The 19705-nt window shown below is 38.6% G+C and overlaps 1 protein-coding gene across 1 annotated transcript; it reads right to left on the minus strand.

Moving 5' to 3' along the window:
- Window positions 1–2961: 2961 nt before the first annotated feature.
- LOC141618283 (uncharacterized) lies at window positions 2962–4990 on the minus strand. The gene is made up of 2 exons (XM_074435381.1): window positions 4282–4990; window positions 2962–3161 (listed from the first exon to the last, which is right to left on the minus strand). The coding sequence occupies exons 1-2, from the start codon at window positions 4988–4990 to the stop codon at window positions 2962–2964; spliced, it is 909 nt and encodes a 302-aa protein (XP_074291482.1).
- Between the last annotated feature and the right edge of the window lie 14715 nt (window positions 4991–19705).

Consider the following 19705-nt stretch of genomic DNA (forward strand, 5'->3'; position numbering starts at 1 on the left):
ATCAACTAACAGTATTCTTCCGTAAATCAGTCACCTAATACAAATAATAATTATAATTACAAATGATCAATTCATTTAAATAATTCAACTAATTTTAATTTAATTACGTTAATTATATTTCCGTATAATTATAATACAAAATCCCGTTTTCAAAACCCAAAACCCAAATAACCCATTAACACGTCTCAACCCGTTAACACCCAAACCCACAACACCCTTACCCAATTCACGGGTTGAACCCGTGTTCAACCAACACCCAAAACTCGCATCAACCGGCACGCTACGGGCACCACTATCACCACCCAACACATCCACCGCAACCTACCAACACCACGCACTCATACACAGCCTAACCACCATCCTAACCACCACCCGCAGCTTACACAACCATGCCCTAATCATCCCCTTCACCCGACACCAACAACAACACCAACAACACACAACTCCCTTGCACCACCACCACGCACAACCAGTAGCCACCACCGTGGTCTCCTTTGACTCACGGTGGTCCCACCAGCTGCCGTCAGCCCGGGGTCTCATCATAGTCAAGACACGATACCCCAAACACGGTTTTAAGACAACACAAACACCGACTATGATTCGATTCTCCGGCAACCACCGCGCAAGGTGACGACTTTAACCACCCTACCACCACCACAACGGTCGCCCAAACACCAAGAAACCACCCCACCATGGCCAAGTCAAGTCGAATACAAACAAGGGTCAAAAACCCGTCCGAACCATTCACGGCTACAACCCGAAAAACCCCATTAAAACGCCCTATAAACCAACCCACGATGGTCAACGATGGTCAAAGACAGTCCCACTAGGGTCACGGTGGTCCAAAGCAGGTCCAAGGTTAACGGCATAGTCAACGGCAGATTATACGGTGATTATACGACGATTAAATTAAATAGAATGAGATATATACATATATTATGAGACGGTCTTACCTTGAGGCGATAATATGTTATGAAATTCCTCTACTTTCTCCCTTTAGATCTTTCTCCCTTTGTTTTTAGTGAGTTATTGTGTTTATGATTGTATATAATCCCATGTTGTTGGTCTACCTTGTATATATAGTAGTATAAAGGAAAGTGGGAGGAAACTTCCTATTTCCAATTATCTTTATTATTATTGCTTATTACTAGAGTATTATTTATATATTATTATTAGTATCGTATTATTATATTACCGTCGCCATATACCCATGTCACACGTGAGTCATAACAAATCCCGACTCATCATTATTTAATTATTTTATTTTCGTCTCACAACATAAGTATATAATTAATGTAATTATTAAATACCTTTTAAAATACATTTTAATATAATTCCACTGTCTGACTAACAATTAACCTTGTCTTAAATACGGGGTATTACAGTCTTCTCTCCTTAAAAAGAACTTCGTCCCCAAAGTTCACCCAAAACATCCAACTGGCCAAGACAAACAACTCAAATTAGCTAACTTAAATTCTTTATGAGCTACTTTTATTATCAAATTATCGTTAAAATGTCTCAAAATACGAGATGTTGCATTCTATCCCCCTAAAAAAAAGGGTTACGTCCCCGTAACCAACTTACTTAAACAAAAAGACTAGGATACTTGTCTCGCATTGCAGCTTCAGCTTCCCATGTAGCTTCTTATACCTTATGATTAGACCATAAAACTTTCACCAATGATGTCTCACCATTATGAGTCTTCCTCACTTTTCTATCCAAGATTTCCTTAGGCTTCTCAACATAAGACAATTGTTCATCAATCTCAACATGCTCAGGCTCTAGTACATAGGTAGGATCACTCACATACTTCCTCAATTATGAAACATGGAACACTTTATGGACTTTATCCAAAGCTGGAGGTAGGGCTAAACGGTAAGCTACCTCTCTAACTCTGTCTAAGATCTCATATGGGCCAATATAATTCTGACTCAGCTTCCCTCTCTTCCCAAATCTAATCACTCCCTTCATAGGAGATACTTTCAACAACACTTTGTCTCCCACATGAAATTATATATCACTTCTTTTCAAATCTGCATAGCTTTTCTGCCTATCCTGCGCCGCACGCATCTTCTGTAGAATAATGTGCACTTGCTCCAGCATTTCCTGTATCATCTCAGGTCCTAACACAACCGCATCTGCTTTGTCATCTCAACACACTGGACTCCTGAACTTCCTTCTATATAAAGCCTCAAAAGATGATATGACAATACTAGCAAGGTAACTGTTATTATAAGAAAACTCAATCAAGTCCAACCTCTCCTCCCATGATCCACCAAACTCCATCACACAAGATCTCAACATATCTTCCAATGTTTGTATTGTCCTCTCCGTCTGATCGTCTGTAGCTGGATGGAATGATGTGCTCATCTTCGACTGAGTCCCCATCAAAGATTGCAGCTCTTGCCAGAATTTAGATATAAACCTCGAATCACGATCAGAAATAATATCTTTAGGCGTACCATGAAGCTTCACCACATACTTGACATAATCTTTAGCCAACTCAGCTTTACTCGAAGTATATTTCATAGTCAATCGATCTACTATAACCCATATCATATCATTCCTCTTCTGAGTCCTAGGCAACCCCACAATGAAGTCCATTGAAATGCTCTCCCACTTCCACTCAGGTACATCTAATGAATGAACTTTACCTTGTATTCTCTTATGCTCTCCCTTTACTCTTTGACAAACCAAGCATCTTGCAACGAACTCAGCAACCTCTTTCTTCATCTTAGGCCACCATAAAGTCTTCTTCAAATCTTTATATAGCTTATCTCCTCCAGGATGAACTTAATATGGAGTAGAATGAGCTTCAGTTAAAATCTTTCTTTTTAATTCTTCATCATCAAGCACACACCATCTCCCATCAAATCTCAAACTACCATCACTGGCCACGGAAAACCGTGACCCTACGTCTCCCTCCACTGCGTCAGTCACGACCTCCTTCCACCGTGTCACTCATGAGTCTCCCGCTTGCTTCTCCCTGATCTCAGCATACAACTCCGGCTCAATGGTCAAATCTCCAAATATATGCCCCTTCTTAATCATAGAAAAGCCCATCTTCTCCACCTCTTCATGCAATCTCACCCTTAACATAGCAATACACAAAGCATGGACCGATTTCCTACTTACTGCATCTGTCACCACATTAGCCTTCCCTTCATGATAAACTATCTCCATGTCATAATCTCTAATCAACTTTATCCACCTCCTCTGTCTCATATTTAGCTCCTTTTGAGTATAAATATACTTGTAGCTCTTCTGATCATAAAATACCTTAAAACTAACTCCATAAAGGTAATGGCGCCACAATTTCAAGGCAAAAACCACTGCTCCCAGTTCCAGATAATGAGTTGGATAATTTGCTTCATACGGTTTCAGCTGTCTCGAGGCATAGGCTATCACTTTCCCATTCTGTATAAGCAGACACCCCAATCCATTCTTCGAAGCATCAGTATAAACTTCAAAATTTTCAATCCCTTCAGGTAAGGCTAGAATATGTGCTGTAGTCAGGCGCTCATTTAAGGTTAGGAATTCCGTCTCACAACTCTCATCCCACTTGAACTTATTCTCCTTCTTCATCCAAGTAGTTAAAGGTTTAGCTATTTTTGAAAAGTCTTTTACAAACCTTCTATAATAGCCAGCCAACCTCAGAAAACTTCTACTATCACCAACATTCTTCGGTCTCTCCCACTTTGTCGCCGCCTCAATCTTACTTGGATCTACTAACACTCCCTCCTTAGACACCACATGCCCCAGAAAGGCAACTTTCTCCGATCCAACAAAAATTTACATTTACTCAATTTAGCATACAGGTTATTCTCCCTCAGGGACTGCTACACAATCCTTAGATGCTTCTCATGTTCTTACTTATCCTTAGAATACACCAGGATATCATCGATAAAGACAGATATAAACGGTCCAAATAGGGACTAAACACGCGGTTCATCAAGTCCATGAAGACTGCCGGTGCATTAGTTAACCCAAATGGCATAACAACAAACTCGTAGTGTCCGTATCTAGTCCTGAATATCGTCTTTTGAATATCCTCATCTTTAATTCTCAACTGATGGTATCCTAACCTCAAATCAATTTTAGAAAATATCCCTGCCCCACTCAACTGGTCAAATAAATCATCAATTCGAGATAAAGGGTACCGATTCTTTATGGTCATATTATTTAACTCTCTGTAATCAATACACAACCTCATGCTCCCATCTTTCTTTTTCACAAACAACACTGGTGCTCCCCAAGGTGAAACACTCGGTCTCACATAACCCTTATCCAACAACTCCTCCAACTGCTTTTTAAACTCCTCCAACTCCTCAGGTCCCATCCTATACGGTGCTTTAGAAATAGGTCCCGCCCTAGGTTTCAAGTCAATGCCAAAATCAATATCCCTCTGAGGTGATAACCCCGGAATCTCATCTGGAAAAACAACCCGAAAGTCTTGCACGATAGGTACCGATGCCGCCCTTTGCACGTCCTTCCTCGTGTCCCTCACGTGACATAAGATCAATTGTCCTCCCTTCCTCAAGCAAGATTTTAAGGTGATTGTTGAGATAAGTTTTATTTTAGGTTTAACTACAAATCCCTTATAAGACACTTTTACTCCCTCAGGTCCACTCAAGGTGACCTTCTTTTGATGACAATCTATAAAGGCTTTATATTTACCCAACCAATCCATCCCTAAGATTACCTCAAAACCTCTCAAGACAAATTCAATTAAGTTGGTAATAAAGACAACTTCCCCTATTTTAACCGACACATCTTTATAAACACGATTAGAAGGTATAGAATCCCCCGAAGGTATATCAACTAGGTCTTTTATCTCATCAAATACTTCTAATTTCAAAGTCCTAAAATGCTCACTTGAAATAAAAGAGTGGGTAGCTTCTGAATCAAATAAAACAAAGGTAGGCTCAAAATTAACAAGAAAGGTACCCGTGACAACATGAGCATCCTCCTCATCAGCCTCCTTTCCCATCATAAATAATTTCCCACTACTCTTAGCTCCACCCTGGCTAGCTAATGCTGATCCGTTCTACTGATTCCCACTGTTCATTATCTTCTGAAAATTACCACTTCCATTGCCTTGGTTGTTGTTGAAGCGATTCTGATTAGAATAATTGTTGAAATTTCTTTGATTGCTCCAACCACCTGATCTTTCATTATTCGCATAGCCTGATGTAGGAGTACGGTAACCTCCACTCTGATTCCCATTTCCAAATCCTCCTCCCTCCCTCTCCAAATTAGTTCTACAATAAAACATCTTGTGACCCATCCGTCCACACCTGAAACAAGTCACATTAGTTGCTCCACTCTAACCAAACCGCCCGCCACTGGCACGGTTCCCACTGCCTGATACCGCACCTCCTGAGAAAAAGGAACGGAATTGGTTTGTACTATGTTTCTTGCCACTTCCTGCACTATCATTTGAAGTCTCAGCCTTCCTCTTTTCACCCTTCTCTTTCTTCTCCTTCTTAAGCATATCTGCAATTCTCTCAGCGTGCCTAGCTCTCTGATATACATCATCCATATTACTTGGCTAACCAGCTGCACACCTCATCTTGATTGTTGTTGTTAATCCCATTTCAAATCTGAGTGCCAACATCTCATCGCTAAAATTCAAATCAACTACATACTCTGACAATTCCGTAAACCTGTTATAATAAGTCTCCACCGTCATCTCATCGGTTATCTTAAAGGAATAAAATTCTGCTCTCATCTTGCTCCTAATATGCTCTGGAACAAATCCTGCTCTCATCACCTTCTTGAATCCTGACTAATTCACATAAGCACTTCCATTATTTGCAACAGCTTCTCTTACAGCCTCTTTGCTATGAGTGCACCATAAACATGCTTTCCCCTCAAATAATAAGCAGTTTGATCTAGTTGCAACTCCGTCGGACACTTTAGCAGCTAAAAAAGGTTATCAAACTCCCCGTGTCAATCTCTTAGTAAATATGGTTCACCTAAGCCGTTATACTTCGTCGGGTTGTGCCTCGTAATAGAAGCACTCACCTTAGCTAGATCCTGAGCTGACCCCTTTGACTTTAGTGCAGCAGTCAAAGCTTTATTCATGGCAATACGACGATCCACTTCCTCCTGAGACATAGTGGTAGGTGTAGATGTAGCTTTCTTTGGAGGCATGGTCCTGATATAAAAATAAAATGAAACATATAAGCTTCTGATTAGGAATTTAGGCATAGGGTTTTAAAAAGTTTTCCCTGCAAACAAACCATGTGGTTGACTGCACTGGCCTAAGACCAACCAACCACGTGACTCTACTCACGGCCAACGCCGCCTTGCCACCCACGGCCTAGCCGATAATTACTCCATCCCTCACGCGGAAGTTTATCATTTTTGTCATTAAATTAGTACATCTAATCATGGTTTTGGGATCACATAAACCGCATATCACTAGACATAATATTTCTACTTCATACAACGCCCATTCATGTAAACTGTTCACGCCATCAACATATTCATGCTTGTATATACAAATTCATTCAATAATTTAATTCACCACTTGATGCATATGATCATCCAATTTACCAAAATTCCAACAAATATACCATATCACACGGCCCTAGGCCTAAACATCGTCACATATTACTTAGCTCAATTCGCGTCCTGAAACAAAGTTAGAAATTTTTATCTTAAGACAAACAATTGACCCTTAAGACAGAAAATACTTTCTAATTACCCCACTCGTTCAATTTCTCTCAAGGTGACAGGTTCAAAACTGAAAGGGCCAGAAGTTTGGTGTGAGGGGGCCCCTTTTCTCAACCCATGCCTAAGGGGGCTCCTAACAGTTTCTACCCAGGTTCATTTTATTAGACTCATCCTAAGTTCATTCGGTTCATTTGTTTTAGGCCTGAGGAACGTCGTCTCTGATACCACTTTGTAACACCCCCATTTATTTAAGGACCTTTACTAGGCATTGCTAGATAAATGAAAGTGTTACCATCTCAATTGCCTGCGGTAGTGATTATAAAGGTAAACGAAACCACAGTACTTTAATTAAATATAACGTTAAATGGCCTTATTACATTGTTCCAAATTAAATAACTGTAAAGTAATTAAAATACAACTACAGCGGAAACTAATTAAAATGAATAATAAATAATGAACGTCCATTCTAGGTGATCTAGACTGCTAAGTAACTGTCAAGGCCTCACGCCCTTCTGCTCCCATCTAAGCCAGCTCTATTGCCTGTCAATCAATCTGCTCCCCTATAATTGGTTCATCACAGGTGTTTAACGAATACATTGTCAACCAAATAAAATAATGTATGCAATGCATGCTAATGCAACCGTGCTGATCACCCTTGTTGGGCCCAGAATTACCATGCCTAATCAGACAAGAATGAGGCAATGTTCAAAGTCAAGCCTGAACGGAAGACATTCCATATAAAACATTAGAACACCTGAGCATGCACCAACCAGGAGGGAAAGACAGGTCAGGCATTCGTTAAAGCATGGCCTGAGAAGATATCTCACCAAGCCACATGATAAAGCATAAACTGAAGGCGTCAGGCGACATCAAAAGCTCTTCAAAGTAGTTCCTATTTGCACGGGAAACTCATTCAACAATATTCACAACGGTTTTGATACGGTCAACTTAGCAGAATTAGAGGCAGCCAATTGTTTAGTCAACAAAACACTTCCGTGTAAATAGGGCACGAGGCCTATTTACCAAGAAACCCTAAACCAACCTCCAAGGACCGTTGCAAGTCTACTATAAAAAGCAAAGAAGAAGGAAAGAAGAGGATCACTTGCTTACTCACCCATTTACTCGTACTTTTACTCTCATACTTGTAATCAAAACATTACTTATCATTATTATTGAGCAACCACAACTAAATCCTTCGCCTGACATACACATTCCCTGTCAAGATACTTAAAATCATAGTAATAATCCTTCCTGGCTTGGTGCCCGTGCCTTTTTCCCTTATTCCTAGGGTTTTTCCACGTATTAATTCTTGTGTCTCACTTTCTTATTTATTGTAACGCCCCGTAAATTTCGGACCGTTAATATATTTCGAAAATAATTAATTAATCAAGTAAAATTTGACAATAATGTATTTAAAGTAAAAATAATTCAAAGAAAAGTATTTATTTTGATAGTTTTGAAATGTTTAAAAATAGTTTAAACCGTGTAAAATCTTTTATTTCGAAATAAGGGCGCATCGGGGGGAAAATAACAATTCGTTTGAACGTTGGGTAAACGAATTTGGAAATGGGTCGTATGAATACTCAATTTTATTGTAATCTCATGTTTAAAGACTTTGGTCTTGACGAAATTTGCATTTGACTTACGGATTTAATTATTATTGAAACAAGTCAAACCCGACTCGTAAAAATCCCGACTAAAAATCCCGCACCTCCTTTCCTCCTTTCCTTCTTCCCTTACGCGGACCACACCCCCTTTTTCTTTTATTTTTCTGATTTCCTCTATCTCCTTCTTCTTCCTTAAGTTCCAAACTCCATTTTTATATAAAAACTCAAGCAAAATCGTCACAATTTCTTCCTTACTAGTCCGTTTTTCGCATAATTTACCTTTCCGGAATCCCCTCGCCGAGATCTACAACTTAGTATGTTCTAATTTCAGTTTTCATTAAGTTGTTTTAAGACCAATTTTCGGTATTTTCGGTTTTATAAGCTTATTATTGTGTTTTAATCGTTTATTTAGGTGAAGGATTGGAAGACGAGTTTGGGGACTCGTATATTGTAGAGGATAGCGGCTAGTGTCGTTAGGGTTTGGGTTTTCAAGGTGTTAATTGCTCTTTTTCTAGCTTAAGGTAACATATTTCGAGTTACTCGACGGATTATCGTCACAATCTTTGTTGTTTTGGATGTTTGTGATTTTTGGTTTAAGTAATAATTTTCACATGTTAAAATATGGTTGCATGTATGCTTAATTTAGGCTTTTTGGTTAGTTTAAGTTAGGATATTAGTGATGGAACGATTAATTAATGATTAGATGATGATAAAACGAGTTAAAATGAAGAAAAAAACGGAAAATTAAGAGGTATAGGGTGACGGGCAGCAGGCCGGCAGGCCGTGGCAGGCCGTGGCAGGCCCACGGTTGGCCCGGGTCGGTCCGTGCTTGTTTCGCGGGTTTTCGTACAATCTTGGTCTTTTCGGGTTAATTAATATTAGAATAGTATAAGTAACAAAAGGGTAGTAATTTGAATTGAAGCATACTAGTAACAAAAATTATGTTAAGGGAAAAATTGTGCTTATATTAATAGTTATCACATGTTAGGATAGTTTACAAAATGAATTTGTAAATAATAGGCTCAGAATGAATTGTATAGGGATAATTGTAATGCTTTGTTGATTGTGCCGAAACCTGAGCCTTAGTCCCTTTGACTGATGCGATGTCAGTTAATTGAGTGATTGGTCAGCCGCAATTTGACCTGTACCTGTCGCAGGGCTGGGGTTGCGGGTAAAAATTCGGTTGAATGATTTAGATAATCGGCCTTTTTCTTGTTTTAGGCCATTTATCAAGCTTTAGTTCACATGTATAGCTTATTGAATTTAATAGCTTCTTACTTTGTAGTAATGGCCCTAGTTTTCCCCTAAAGCCTTAAATATTGTTATAATTGCTAGGATTGGAAATTAGTATTGAATACTTATTGAGGAAATGTTGGTTTATCTGCTGAATAGACAATATTATATAGCCTTTTACATGATAGAATGTTAGAATTCATGTTGGTAAGTGGGACTTTTTGCCCTCTTATGGTTAAGTGGGTGTCTTAATTGACTTGTGTGGTGAGTCGTGTGTGGTGTGGGCTAAAGTATTCAAGCTGGGACTAGCTGGGACTAGGTCCTAGGTGAGTATTTCGGCCTTCATCATAGATAGGTCTTTATAGTCTCTGACGAGTATATGTTCACTGCTTGATAGCCTTTGTGTTCCTGACTAGTGGATTTATATCCAAGTTGGGGCATGACCTCAGGTACTTATTTTGATAGTATGGGGTCAGCTTAAGTACTAGCCAACCCTTCGGTGGTGTCCTTAGGGTACTCACTTCACTTTGTTTTAAAAAAAGTTGTGGGTCTTGGGTGCGGTGGTGTGTATCCGCATGTCTAGGTCTGCGCAGATTTTAGGCTAGGGTTGTGTTGTCTCTTGGCCATGTTTTCTTAATAGTAACCGCTGAGCCAAGATACCGGTTCGATTACCTTCCCTACCTCGTGGTATAGACTCGAGTTACAAAGTGACTATTGACGGGACTAAGAACTTATGCCTGTCTTTGATATATTGCCCTTTCTTGTTTGATGATTCTATGAATCATAGAAGGTGAGATGCAAGCCGGCTATGGTTGATAGAGTTTGGATTACAATTTGTTATATGATTCACATGATAGTTTAGTTTGGTCAGTTTAGGGGTCATTTGTTAGAATACATGACAAGTAAATGGTTTATCAAATTGTTTACATGTTACATTACATGTTACATTAATTTTGACGATTCGTGGTGGGAGGACTCAAGTTACTCCCCACCTGAATTGTGGCTTTCGTGTTTGTATAAAATGCGATTGACGGGTTGATGATGCTTTGTTGGGGTCACAGACGAGCTAGCGAGCAAGGAACCTTGGACCTAGTTTTTGGCTATTCTATTAGTAACCCTTTTATCCTTTGGTTTGTATATTATTTGAAGGGACATATGTCTCCCTTTTCTATTTTGGGTTGTATCATTCTACTTTCTATTTAGCTATGGCATAGTAGTTCATCAGCTTTTGCAGGGTTTTGGCACCCGCTTCTGGGAATGTTGGACTTCTTGAGTTGGATTGGTTGTGAAAGGTTTAGTTAGAAAATTTTTTGAAATTGCAGGTTTTTGGATAGTTGAACCATTTACAAATATATCCTACCAGTTTTTCTGTAGAATTTACGTATTTAATTAAGGCTAGATTTAAGGGTGTCACATTTATTCTTTACTTACTCTGTCGTACTAGTCAGGCTACTTATTTTGAGTTAGATCACCCTGCAAATCCTTCCCTGGCAGGATATTGTCTCTGTGAGAATTCCTGCTAAAAATAATCAAAACCTAAATCCAAACAACACAAAAACTCTCCCAAAAAATGACTGGAGATAACATTGAACAACAACTGGCTGCTGCCACACAATAACTGTTGGAAATGGAACAACTGAAGCAGAACATGGCCCAGGCTGAGGCTGAAGTCATGAAACTAAAGGAATCAGAATCTAGTTTGAAGCAAAGGCTGGGAGACAAAGCTTCAGGCTCAAAATTGAAGATTATGCCTGGAACGCTATTCTCTTCAATCATCAGGAATATTGATTTTTCTAACTTTGGTACTCCAACTCCATCAAAATCAAAAGTAGGAGAAGGTGACACAGACTCAGAAGATACTCCAAATGAAGAGGCTGTTCAAGATCAGACTAACATAGCTATAATGATGGCCATGCTCTAGGAAATCCAGAAACTCCATGAGAAATTTGAGAAGATCCCTGGGGTGCCTGCAACCATTGAGTAAGCCAACCCTAAAAGTTATGCTGACTCACCCATTGTGGATGAAATAGCAAAGATAGATCTACCTAAGAAGTTTGTGGTGCCATCAATGAGAATCTATGATGGAACTACAGACCCTCAAAACCATGTAGCCTACTACAAACAAAGAATGTTGGCAGCCTCCATACCCAGTGAGCTGCGACAAGTATGTATGTGCAAAGGCTTTGGGCCAACCCTGAATGGACCTGCCCTCCAGGGGTACATCAATCTGCGAAATAGAGGCATCAAGTCCTTTGCAGATTTGATAAACTCGTTCAACCATCAATTTGCCAGCAGCAGGGAACTCGAAAAGAGATCCAGTGACCTATATTGAATCAAGCAAAAGTCTGGTGAGACAATCAGAGCATTCTTGAGTAGATTTAACAAAGAAAAAGTATCAATCCCTAGATGTGATGTTGGAACAGCCGTTGAAGCTTTCAGGCAGGGGCTACCATTGGACAACGACTTCTATGATGAGCTAACTATGAAACCTTGCCTGACTTTTGAAGACGTCCAGGCAAAGGATATTGACTACATTAGATTGGAGGAAGACAAAAGTTTCAAGGCTGACACCACTGATAATAATTCAGGATATAACAGATCCAACGGGAAAAGTTCCAATCACAGAGGAAGCAGTTCCAGGCCATCCCCTTATACCAGGCCTAACAGATCAGAAGTCAACTATGCTAATGAGCAACGAGGTAACTCCTATACTTATCCCCCTATTCAGGAATATAACTTCTCTGTTGATACTGCAGGATTGATCAAAAGGCTTGACAACATGGGAGATATTGTCAAGTGGCCTAAGAAGACAGACAATCCTAACTCAAGGAAAGACACAACAAGATGGTGTGAGTTTCACATGGACATAGCACACACAACAGAGGAATGCCTGGGACTACGCAGGCAAGTGGCTTACCTATTAAAGAAAGGTTACTTGAAAGATCTGATGACATCAAAGAATAGGGAAGACAGTGGAATAAGAAAGGACCGGGAAAGACCACAACGTGACCTGCCCCCAGCACCACCCATCTATGAAGTCAAGTTCATCAATGGAGGATCTGAAATATGCGGCTTGACTAGCTCAGCTGCAAAGAAAATAGCCAGGGATTCAAAAATGAAATCTCCTTTTAAACCTAGAAATTTACCTCAGATTACTTTTGATGATACTGACATGCAGGGAATCTCTGATATCCATCATGACGGCCTGGTCATCACCATGCAAATTGGAACTGCATGTGTCCTGAGAATTTTAGTAGATGGTGGCAGCTCAGTCAATCTAATTATACTCGATGTCTTAAAAGCCATGAAGATTGACGGGAATCAGATCATAAAGAAATCAAATGTCCTGGTAGGATTCAGTGGTGAAACCAAGAACACTCTGGGAGAAATCTACCTGCCAACTTACGTTGAAGGAGTCTCATCATATGAAAGATTTGGAGTCCTGGATTGTCTTTCATCCTACAATGCCATCCTAGGCAGGCCTTGGATCCACAATGTTAGAGCTATTCCTTCAACCTATCACCAATGCGTTAAAATACCAACAGAGTGGGGAATAGCAACCATTAAAGGTGAACAAAAGTCTGCCCAGGAATGTTACACTGAATCCTTAAAACCTTCCAAGGCAGGTAAGTCTCTCGCCTAGCAATTACAGTACCTTGTCAGGAGTACTTATTGTAAGATTCATCAATCTCAAAAGTTTACATATTGAATATGAGATAAATTAAGTTAGTCATGAAATTAATTCTAGATCTTATGCATGCAAAAAAAAATACAAGAGTGAAGAAAATCGGTCCCTTACAAATGTATTTTCGGCTATTAGGGCACTAGTAAAGTCTCCTACCTTACTTAGTTCTTGAGCTTTCCAAATGGATGAACAAGATTCAATTTAGAATCTCTCCTCAAGGATTGTACCAAGAAAATCACTCTTAATACAAATATTAATTTGATTACTAGAATTAATATTTGTTCCCTTAAAATTACTAATATTATGTATATACTAATTCTAGTATTGTTGAATAATATTAGAGATTTTATGTGAGTTTTTATGATTTTGTTCAACAACAAAAACTTAGAGAGATAAGCAAAAATTCAAAAAGTGAATAATAAATCTTAGAATGAATTAGTCTAAAAATAAGAAGAGAAACCCTTCTCTTCTCTAGGGTGGCCGGGTAGAGGGAGGGGGAAGAGTGCCCAATAGATTTTGTAGTTGCTCTTCACAAGAACAATAGGTATGCAAGGCTATAATTAGTAGGCAATAATCATGTATCCCACTAATTAATAGATTAATGCACAATAATCCTCCTTACCCATATTACACGGCTCACCCATATTAAAATGGGTCCATTTTAAGTTTGTCAATTTTTTAATATGTATTGTGTGACATATTTGACATGTTACTTGACACGTTGTTTAAATAATGCATTTTTAACAAATTAAAAATCATTACATAAACAAAATAAATCACATAGAAAAATTAACTAGTAGTTCACAATTACTATTACTTAAAATGTGTCATATAATTATAAATCACAACTACTTGTATTTATAATAAATAATTCATTCTTATTTCAATTGTTTCATAAACAATAAATAAACCTTAAGTAATAAAACAATTTAATTACTTATCGCGAATCTTATTTAATCAAATTACAATAAGATACGTATTATAACTCACAAAATCATTTGTTCAATTTTAAGGAATTAATTAACTTGTATCGTCATACAATTAATTAATTAATCAATTAATAATGTTTCCTTAGAGGTATGACCTTAAGGGATCAACTAATTCATTCTAGTCAGCCAATCATTATCGATTAATGTGGATCAGTTGATAATAAAATGTTACATTCCCTTATGTATTCTTAATATGAGATTTAAACATGTGATCGCATTATTGTCGAGGACACATACTCCAACTATCTCCCACTTGTCCGCGACAAGTGTGCGTCACCAATTCTCTTGTCCTATTACTATCTCCCACTCAATGCAAGGTGTCTGGCAGGTCGTACTTGCATTTGATCATATCTTGAGTGGTTTTCTCGATCTGGAGAACAACTGTCTGACCGGAGTTATCTACCATAGATACCTTCCGAGCATGGCCACACATTTCCAGTTCATTGCTCCTCGAGTGGCCTTGAGATGTAAGATAACCCTGACGGGGGTGGACAATTCCTATTGCACTTTTCTCTTCGATTAGCCACAACTCATCATGACCCAAAATATGCCCATTATACCCCAATTACGAAGGCCGCCGAACATAAATCAAAGTCACTCAGAAACTGTGCCATCTCAGACGAACATTCATTAGTAAAAGAATTGACTCATAAGAATACCATAGTAGCTCTCGCCACGACTAGGCTATAAAAATGTCAGAACTCTATAAGCGGTCATAAGCCCGGCAGAGTGTCCCCAGAGTCTGGCTATGTGATCGGCTAGTCATCTCTTATGACTCTATGACATTTGAGCTTGTCATCAACCGCATCACACTCTAGTTACTTCGAGACGTCACCTCATGTAAGTAACTATGGGCTATTACTATGTCAATCTAGTTCACTTTAATGGGGTTCAACATTGTCTCAACAACCCATTTAGTTATGACAAAGTAATAAAATTCAAATTAAAATTAAAAGAAAAATGCGATTATCCTATATGAACAAATAAAACAACATTTTATTTCATATCAAATAGTCTAGTACAAACTGGGTATACGTTTAATCCCCATGGATACAACATGTCCATCATGTTTCGCCTGCAATAAAGGCTTGGTGAGCGGATCAGCTAAGTTATCATCCGTCCCAACCTTACAAATCACAATTTCCTTTCTTTCAATTAAATCTCTAATGATATGAAACTTTCTGAGTACATGTCTAGATTTATTACAGACTTTGTTTCTCTAGCTTGGAAGATAGTTCCATTGTGGTCACAATAGAGAGTAATGGGATCCTTGGCGGTAGGAACTACTCTTAGCCCTTCCATGAATTGCCTAATCCATACAGCTTCCTTGGCAGCTTCTGATGCTGCGACGTACTCAGCCTCCGTGGTAGAATCCGCAATCACAACTTCCTTGAAGCTTCTCCAGCTGACGGCACCACCATTGAGCATGAAAACAAAACCAGCTTGTGATTTCATGTCACCTCTATCTGTTTGAAAGCTCGAGTCTGTGTAACCCTTAACACACAACTCGGAGTCTCCTCCAAACACTAAGATAGAATCCTTAGTTCTTCGCAAGTATTTAAGGATATTCTTTACAGCTATCCAGTGACTCTCACCTGGATTCATTTGAAATCTACTTGTCATACTTAGAGCATATGAGACATCTGGACGAGTGCATATCATGGCATACATGATTGATCCAACAACGGAAATATAGGGAATCAATTTCATGCGCTCAACATCTTCGGGTTCAGAAGGAGATTGAGACTTGCTCAAAAAGATTCCACTACCCATAGGAATTAAGCCTCTCTTAGACTTATCCATGCTGAAGCGTCAGAGAATCTTGTCAATGTAACATTTTTGACTTAATGTCAATATCCTTTTTGGTTCTATATCTATAGATCCGGATACCAAGTATGCGTTGTGCTTCTCTTAAATCCTTCATTTGGAAATGACTTCCCAAATACTCCTTGACGGAGGACAACATTGGAACGTCATTTCCAATGAGTAGTATGTCATCCACATACAATATTAGGAACACAACATTACTCCCACTGAACTTTATGTATAAACATGGGTCCTCAACATTTCGAGTAAAACCATTTTCTCTTATAACATGATTGAATCGATGATTCCAGCTTCTAGATGCTTGCTTAAGACCATAAATGGATCTCTTAAGCTTGCACACCATGTTAGGATTTTTGAGATCTATAAAACCTTCAGGTTGCATCATGTACACCTCCTCTTCTAAATGCCCATTTAGAAAAGCGGTTTTTACATCCATTTGCCAAATTTCATAGTCATGAAATGCGGTAATCGCTAACAATATCCGAATGGATCTTAACATGGCTACAGGTGCAAAGGTTTCATTATAATGAAGACCCTGAACTTGGGTAAAACCCTTTGCAACTAACCTAGCTTTGTAGACATCATCATGTCCTTCTATGCCATTCTTTACTTTGAAGATCCATTTACACTGAAGAGGTCTCACCCCTTCAGGCAAATCTACCAAGTTCTAAACTTGATTTTCATGCATAGAACTAATTTCGGATTCCATGGCTTCAAGCCATAATGCTGAGTTTGGACTAGAGATTGCAGCTTTTTAGGTGGTCGGTTCGTCACTTTCAAGAAGTAATACATCAAGACTTTCATCCTCTTGGATAAGTCCAACGTATCTATCAGGATGTCTTGAAATTCGACCTGACCTCCTTGGCTGTGGATTAACAACAGGATTAGACGACGAAGGAACATCTTCTTGCGTCTCTACTTCGGTTTGTGGCTCTTGAACTTCATCAAGTTCAAAATTTCTCCCACTCTGTCTATTAGAAATAAACTCATTTTCTAAGAAGACAGCCTCACAAGACACAAACACTTTGTTTTCTTGAGGTTTGTAGAAGTAATATCCTCGGGAGGAAATGGGGTAACCTACAAAGATACATTTTTCGGATCGTAGGGCAAGCTTGTTGTCGGTTTTTGCCTTGACGTAAGCATTACATCCCCAAATCTTCATATAGGATATATTAGGAACCCTTCCCTTCCACATCTCATATGGAGTCTTTTCGGTTGCCTTTGTTGGACTATTATTCAAAGATTTGATTGCAGTTTGGATTGCAAATCCCCAAAACGAGTCGGGTAACTCGGTTTGACTCATCATGGATCGAACCATATCTAGTAGGGTTCGATTTCTCCTTTCGGCAACACCATTAAGTTGTGGTGTACCCGGTGGAGTGAGTTGTGACACAATGCCACAATCTTTCAAGTGTGAATCAAATTCATTACTTAGATATTCTCCACCACGATCGGATCGTAGTGCCTTTATCCTTTTGTTCAATTAGTTTTCTACTTCATTTTGAAATTCTTTAAATTTCTCAAAAGCTTCACTCTTGTACTTCATTAAGTAGATATACCCATATCTACTTAAATCATCGGTGAAGATTATGAAGTAGTCATAGTTTCCCCTAGCGGTGATGGTCATTGGTCCACATACATCGGTGTGTATAAGTCCCAATAGTTCACTAGCTCGAGTCCCTTTACCACTAAAAGGGTTACGAGTCATTTTACCTAGGAGACAAGATTCACATACACCATATGATTGAAAATCGAATGGTTTAATAACATTAGTGGAAACTAATCTTTTAATGCGATTCTCTTTGATATGACCCAATCGACAATACCAAATGTACGATTCATTTGGATCACTTGACTTGAGTTTCTTTGATTGTATATTATAGATTTCTTTTCTTGGATTTGATGTCTCTTGAACATAAATGCCATTAATAGATGAACCTCGGCCTATAACCAAGTCATATCTAGAAATAGTACAACAATTGTTTTTAATAGCAAAATTAAAAACTTTTATGTCTAACATAGCAATTGAAATTATGTTCTTAGATAGAGTAGGTACATAAAAACAATTATGCAAATACAATTCAAATCCATTCGGTAGAACAAGTACATAAGTACCCTTGGACGCGGCTGCTACCCTCGCTCCATTCCCAAGTCGGAGATCAACATCGCCTTTGCTCAGCCTTTCCACGTTTCTTAGCCCCTGTAAATGACTACAAAGGTGAGAACCACAGCCAGTATCTAGTACCCATGTTGTGGTGGAAGTGAAATTTACATCAATAACATAAATTTCAGAAGGAATTTTACCAAGTGGAATGACAGGTCCATCCCTTATATTTCCCAAATATATAGGGCAATTTCTCATCCAATGTCCCATGCCATGACTATAATGGCCTTCATCATCATCTTTGGCTCCTCTACTAGTCCCACTAGCCCCATCGTTGAATTTTCTCCCTTTTCTTCCCTTCCTCTTGAACCATTTCCCATTTGTAGCAAGAACTTGCTTGCTAGAACTCCCACTTACTTCGGCATCTCTTTCTTCCATAGAAAGGGATTTCATAGACTTAGTGACATGGTCTACCCGAGACACATTCACACATGGCCTAGTTATAGTAGGAGGTATGGAGGAAGTGATGAAATTGAGGTTTCCATCAGAACCGATCCCAAAATGAAGTTCTCTAGTAGTATCGAGTTGGTGGTTAGAGCAAATTTCGTCAAATAATTTGTGACAAGACTCAATGGTAATTGGTGTTGTTGCTTGTGATGGATCCATTGTGATATAAATCAACTACAAATGGAGGTAAAGGAAATATTAACATTTGTCATCTATTAAAATTTGTAAACATTTTAAACAAATTTTAAACATTTATATAGTGACCTCTACCCAACTATTATAAATGATCCCGAGATCCAAATTCATATTAATTCGTGCACGGTGAGCAGATTCATCCCTTATCAATATAACTCGGTGGATTAACTCTTTAATCGATTCTACTTCTAGAACTCTCGGTCGATAAAAATTACTCTAATATTTATCTTTAGCCCGGAACACATGCGACTACGGTCACGAGTACTTCCGTTGAGCTCAATTCAAATTTCGATGTAATAACATTTTACTACCCCACTTCGCCAACGTAACAAGGTTTGTATTACGGTGAAGCCGGCTTAACTCCCTTATGAAATTGGTACTTCATGGGTTCTACTATTTGTTAAGGCTATATCTAGATTATTAATTTAGCGAGAGGTCATGTCAATTTATTATCTTTCACGTTTTAAATGAACTAAAGCGGTGAACTACGATAATTATAATTGACACGGCCGATCACTCGATTAAATAAAATGCATGTTTAGTTATGGCGATTTAGCGATGCATGCAAACATATAAATAAAATGCTAAGCATAAATATAAAGTCCTAGTATGGCCTTCCTAAAAATAGCAAATCTAATAAACTATTACAAATTCGGAAACCAACTCCTTTGGTCCCTTGAACTTCGGTCTTGGGACGCATCTTGAGGTAACACCGTCTTCATGGAAACTCCGGGAAATTACAAATAATAAATAAAAATTACGTAATTTCCTATTATACATTTGTAATAAAATAAATCTATTAAATTATAAAACGGTGATACGAGATCACAATAATTACAACCGAATCGATATTCCCCTGCATTTCGGTTAATATCAA

Source organism: Silene latifolia, chromosome X (genome assembly GCF_048544455.1).
Source record: "Silene latifolia isolate original U9 population chromosome X, ASM4854445v1, whole genome shotgun sequence".
Taxonomy (NCBI): Eukaryota; Viridiplantae; Streptophyta; class Magnoliopsida; order Caryophyllales; family Caryophyllaceae; genus Silene; species Silene latifolia.

Coding starts and splice junctions, on each gene's coding strand:
- LOC141618283 (XM_074435381.1), bottom strand. CDS start 4,990: ATGGGAAAGGAGGCTGATGAGGAGGATGCTCATGTTGTCACGGGTACC. Junction 3,162..4,281: donor GGAGGAGTTGTTGGATAAGG/GTTATGTGAGAC, acceptor TTTATCATGAAG/GGAAGGCTAATGTGGTGACA.